At 39.4% G+C, this 6,071-nt stretch overlaps 1 protein-coding gene across 1 annotated transcript; it reads right to left on the minus strand.

The window, feature by feature from the left end:
- Positions 1–3,205: 3,205 nt before the first annotated feature.
- On the minus strand, positions 3,206–5,688 carry LOC138052212 (BTB/POZ domain-containing protein 6-like). The gene has a single exon (XM_068898594.1). The coding sequence runs from the start codon at positions 5,020–5,022 to the stop codon at positions 3,799–3,801; it is 1,224 nt and encodes a 407-aa protein (XP_068754695.1). The 5' UTR covers positions 5,023–5,688; the 3' UTR covers positions 3,206–3,798.
- Between the last annotated feature and the right edge of the window lie 383 nt (positions 5,689–6,071).

Raw genomic sequence — 6,071 nt, forward strand, 5'->3', positions numbered from 1 at the left:
GAGCCTTTGTAGTCTAGCTAAGAGGAACTTTGGTAGTGGATAAAAAAGTAACTTATTTTAGACAGAATTAGTGTTTCTACCGAATGTTTCCGTAGTTTAAAATCAGTAAAGTTCCTTATTTTTCTTAAGGTTCTTAGGGTTGCATAACAAGATTTAAGAATAGAACTGATATGAAATTCCCATTTAAGATTCGAGTGAATGTATACTCCTAAGAGTTTTGTAACATTTATACGTTCTATTGGAGTACCGGAGATCTCTAGTCCTAACTCCAGATTTCCAAGAGAGTGTAAATGAGCCATCTGTGAAGTTGAGATAAGAATGAACTTGATCGTCTTAGAATTTAGGGCTAGGTTTGAGTCACTTGACCAGGCGACGAGGCTTGCGAGGGTTGCATTCATGCTTTCCGCTTGAGATGTAATCTGCAGTGCAGTACAGCTAGAGTATATCATTGTATCATCGGCATACTGGAAACTTTTAGTTTGGCTGGTCTTGATTAGTTCGTTTGCACACCGACTCGGAATTTGGTCTAAAGAACGAATATCAACTTTTTATTAGCTTTACTGCTGGATCATGCTTAACGGAAAACTTAGAATTTTCTTAATATTGACAGGTTCAATTTCTATCTCTATTTGCGGCTCCGTGTTTTTCAGTTTCAGTAAGTTCCGTGTTTCACGTTATGACTTAAGGGGAGGTGGTTGTAACGCTGTTCAGTCCTCCTATAACAACTAGTATTTCCAAAATTCTTTACTTATAAGATAACTCACCTATGGAACAAGCTACCTACATATGTACATACAGTCACCCAATGTAAATGCATTTCATAAAAATTTGGTGTCTAATCTTTTAAATTTAAGGACAAGCTGTCTTTGAGATTATTGCCAATCATAATTTTTTTAACGTTATGTGATAATTTTAATAGGCTTGATGTCTACATGTTTACAACTAGTAAATATTATCTAGTTTGTTATAGTTAGATAACAATTGTTTATAATTTCATGAATGTAACTTCTGCTTAATTTTGATATTACTGCTTTTATGTATTTACTCTTATTTTTTTATTTCTCCTTTTGCCATGCGTTTCATACATGAGCCTCTGGTTCGGATACTGAGGGCATCCTCAATCCCACGTAAAGACTTTTATAAATTGATTGATTGGACAAGTTAGATTTTCGAATAATGGTCTCTACCAAGACCAGAATTCTTCGAGCAGCTTTTTTCTGTGAGACAAATTTGACAATTAGAGAGGGGAAAAAATCTGAATAGCGCGTTTGACAAAGCATTCTGGTCTTAATGCCTAAATTTATTGCAAGGCAACGAAGCTCAGTAGTAGTTGGAACACTGATCAAGTTGTTAAGTTGAAGCTGGATGAAGTTTATTTATCCCTTTAACTTCTCTCTGCATGATGCTCAGTCCATCCACTGATCCTAACGATTCGTATCTACCGCGGGATACTCTGACATTTACAGCCATGTAAGTGTCGTTAGAAGAAAAATGAAACAATTAACCGCTAAATAAAGGTCATATGATATAACGTTGCCGGGAACTAGGCAGGTGCTTTACATTACGTACAAGATGGGGAAATTAAGGAATTCATCATTCAACAAACCAAGAGGAATAGGAATTCATTTAGTGGATAACTGTGCTTGTAATACAAGACGTGCAGGGGCAGATCTAGGATCTAGGGGGAGCGTGCAGGGGGTGTGCACCCTCCCCCTGACATGACCTGCAGCTTTCTAATACAACTGGTATTCCGCCAAAAAACAACAACAAAAAAAACGTCACCAGTCAGCTATGTCATTCCTTAGTGGTACACCCCCTCCTAAGAAAAATCCTGGATCCGCCCCTAGCGTGATTGGCAACCTGTGTACAATCTTAGAGTGAATAGCGCTTTGCACTATTACTAAAAATAGACATTGTAACATGAGCCCCCCGTGTAGACTCAGACAAACATTTCGATCTACTGAAAGGAAATGTATGAGTGAGGTAAGGGATCGTGAATTAAACAAGAAGAAAACTTTATAAATCTGTGGAGTTGGTTTGTAAAAAGGAGGTAGAATGGTTAGTACTAAAGACTGTTGACGTAAATCGGACTCACAGTATCCAGATAAATAACCATAAAGTGCAAAAAGCTCTCAAAGAGTTGCAGGAATCAGGAGAGAAAGTCTTCATACCGCTACCAAAACCATCGTAAGACATCAAGAAATGTAAGCCATGGTTAATCAATTGAAGGCGGGAATTCTCAACTGTGAAAAACATGTATCTGTACTCTACAAAAGGTCCCACAGCACAAGTTCCTGATGTCCCCCAGGAGTAACAAGAAGGTTCATAAAAGGGAAAGCATTACCGCCTCGAACTGTAACAAATTTTTCCCATTCTAGTCTTAAAAAACGCACGAGACTTTGAAATACGCCTAAAAAAATAGAGGATACCCAGAGAGCAGTGCTAAAAGGCATCTCTCTTAACTGAGATTCTCAAACAAAAAGAGGTCAAGCACAAGGAGATGAAAACGCACATGTAACATATTTCTGACTTTTGTCACAATATACCACTCCGCTCACGAGAAAATGGCACCTGACAGAAAATTACCCACATCCAAGAGAAATATTTACCACGTGCCCCATGCTACGTAGAATATGGCAAAGAAAAAGCCATGAAATATATCTTAGTCAGAGCAAAACAGACAACGGTTTGCGAACAGCAGGAGTAGCGCAATAATAAGACCCTTCAACCGTCTTTTCCAACATGCCAACCTGCCGACGGAGTAGAATAGGGAACAGAACTTGCACCAGGGTACCATTTCCTTCAAACATGGAATCTTTTTTTGTATTTTCGCCACAGACCAAGGGCCATTATCGATGCTCGGATCAACCCTGTGGTCACTTTTACTGTTTACGCGACCTTATACAGCCCCTCACTCGTTTAAAAAGGTATTCACGTTTGCCCGTCAATTTCAAACTCCTACACTTTAAACACCGTTCTAGCTGCTCAATTGTGTATTTTTCTGGTTCTCTCTCGAAAATTGAGCCAAGAAAACGGTCGACGTCGCTTAAAACGGAAACGATTGAAGCGAATAACATGCCTCATTTCTCTTGTGACTCTTACAGAAAGAACTCACTTGGGGGTCTATAATTTCATGACGTCATTACTGCAAAGCGCTATTGGTGATAGCTGTGAATGCTTCGGAGAAATAAACGGATGAGTTAAACTTATTAATTATCATTTATTAAGGATCTAATCGCCTCCACTAGCAGCTACAGAAAGAATTTAGAATAACTTTGAAGAAATTCAAATTTCTTGTGAAAGCTTATTTTATTCATTCATGAATTGAATGTCAAAAAATCTACAGTACTCGGCCTAAAAAATTGCAAGATCAACTGATTTAGCGCCTTAACTTCAACATCTGAACGATTTTTTTAAAAATGAATTGTCAGTACTTGTCTTGTTTAATCCACCTAGCCCTCTCATAGGTTTTTTAAGAGCAAGTTGTCGGTTTTCACATACAGGCCGAATAATGTAATGAACAATGTGATTCATGGTACTTACTATACACGTCACAATGTGTCACAAGTCTGCGACTTTCATGTATTACTTTAGGGTCAGACTTGTGGCAAATGTGTACATTTTTGCTAATGATTGATAGTTTGAAAACGCTCTTTTATGACTGTCAGATGTAGCGGAACAAGCAATTTAAAAAAATCTTACAAAGAAAACACAAATCGGGGAAATTGACCAGTGGAAAGACTTGTTCCGTTACCGCTTTGTGCACTTCTCTTAAATGTAAACTGCACGCCGGACACGTCAACCAATGAAAGGCCATTGAATCCGTTGGTAGATTTTTGCTTCGATTTGATAATCGGTGTTTTTCTTCACATCAAGTGGCGTGTCAAAAACAATTTCAAACCCAAAGTAAATACCAACTTTGTATTCCATTTGCTGTGACCTAAAGCTATCCGTCTTGGTTTTAACAGTGGAATTGGTATGAAGATCCTTGATCACTAATTCAACGTGATAGTCGTTGTTCACACTACCAAATAAACACACGCCATGCAACTTGATGTCATTGTTCACGCAAAAAATAACATAGTCCTTTCCCCCTGAGTAAATCCAACTCGTACTTTCAATTATGTTGTTAAATCTATCACAAGTGCGAAACACTGGGTATACTGGACCTGACCGCTTTGTCTCTGGAAATCCCACTGAGGTGGCCTCCAATGCTAAATTGAAGAACTTAAAAAGGTTGATTACTTCGTCTGGAGTTAGGATTTTTGCATCAAGGACAACGGTTGCTAATTCTTGTTCTTTCATCAGGGGAAAGCGGATTTTTTTAACTACTGCTTCCCCAAGAATCTCTCTTTTTGCTTCACCATTTGCTTCTAAGCCTTGCTTTTTGCATTGCTTTGTCGCCCACAAGTGAACAGCTTTGAACAGGTCGATCTCTTTCACGGTAAGAGTGTCTCTTGAGATGATTGCCTCAAGGAAGGAGCGTTGAATTGTCGCAAATCCATCTGACGTCACGACTTCTTTCGACTGTGTGTCGATCACTTTCCAACATCGATCTACCAAGGCTTTGTCGTCGTACTTTTCAGCCAATGGAAGGATGCTGAGGACATTTGATGGATGTAAATTACTTTGCACATATTCGCTGCATTTATCAACCAGTGAAGGCACCATGTATTTCTTCGCCAAATGAAAGACCTCCACAACATTGCTTCCGCTTAAATTCACTTCATCGCTGTACATGAAACGAAACAACTCCAGCAGACTGTTGTATTCACAGTCAGGCAGTTCAATGCAGCCACAAGTTTCTGCTAGCTCACCGTAAAACATGGCTTCAAGCACAGGACTACTAATCGACAACACAAACTTGTGAGCTGGAATAACTTGCTTACTTTCACTTTCGCCATCGCTGTCAGATTTACGAACCACAAACTTCACATCGCTGAAAAGATCGTTGTTCAGCATAAACATGGTTCGTTCTCGGATTGTGGGCCTCTTTGTTTGCCAGTTTTCTGGGGAAGACATTTTCGTCTTGATAGGGAATTTGGAAATAGTTTCGATATCTCGCTTCCTCTTTTGTATCCGTCAAGCCGATACTTAGCAGCGTGAAGGGTGTACTAAAATTTCAGCTGAGACATACGTCACGCTAGTACTATGCCTCTTGTGATGCATGGATGCTTCCTGATGAACAGTCCATTCATTGTTATGTGATTGCTATGCTGTGAAACGTGATAAGATTATTAAGTCCATAATTAAACCCAGACAAGAGTAAGAAATGAGCATCTCGCTGATTAAAATAACTACTGAACAACAGAAATAACGGACGTCAAAATACTGATAGAAAGCGCTTTACAGACTATCAGGTTTCCCAAGTTGTCAATGCTCTAGCAAAACCACCATGTTGGAATCAGTAAACTTATTTACATCCCTATATTATTCGAAATTACAGAAAATTTTCGGAGAAGAAATAAGGTAATTTAAGTGAGATGCTACGCGCGACTGAGCAGTGAAGCAGTGCGTGGAGGTCTCCTATTGCGTATTGCGTATAAAGGTATGGACAATATAAATTGATTAATCGATTCTGCCAATCTGAGAGAGCTTGGCTATGAAAGCTGCCAGCTGGTAATACCATTGACGCAATGCTGGTGGTGAGAGACTGTTCCACTCTGTATCGCTTTGCTAAGCTACTGAGCAGTACCGTGTAGGAAGACCTTTATACAGCAATGATCAGAAGCAGGTTGCTGACCAGCGGTTTTCGTTAAAACAATGGTTTGATGGGGGTGCTCAGTCTCGCGGGGTCAGAAAACCTCGTTGTGGTCATTGGTGAAAGAAGTCTCCATAGCCAAATTGAAGGTCAAACATATTCTTCCACGCATTTAAAGGTAATACATAATAATGAAATTGAACGGTAACTCTTGGCCAGAGTGGGGTCTTCATTTTGTGAACAAGACAAATCCAACTTCTACTGATCGGGAAATTTCCTCAATGACAGTGTTAGGTTGAGAAGAGAGAAGAGGGATCGGATAATATTAGACGCAGTTTCCTTTCACGATCTGCCGGGGATGTTGTTGGGA

This window comes from Montipora capricornis, chromosome 6 (genome assembly GCF_036669925.1).
Source record: "Montipora capricornis isolate CH-2021 chromosome 6, ASM3666992v2, whole genome shotgun sequence".
Taxonomy (NCBI): domain Eukaryota; kingdom Metazoa; phylum Cnidaria; class Anthozoa; order Scleractinia; family Acroporidae; genus Montipora; species Montipora capricornis.

Bases quoted from the DNA above. Each gene is read 5' to 3' on its own strand.
- LOC138052212 (XM_068898594.1), bottom strand. From the start codon at position 5,022: ATGTCTTCCCCAGAAAACTGGCAAACAAAGAGGCCCACAATCCGAGAA.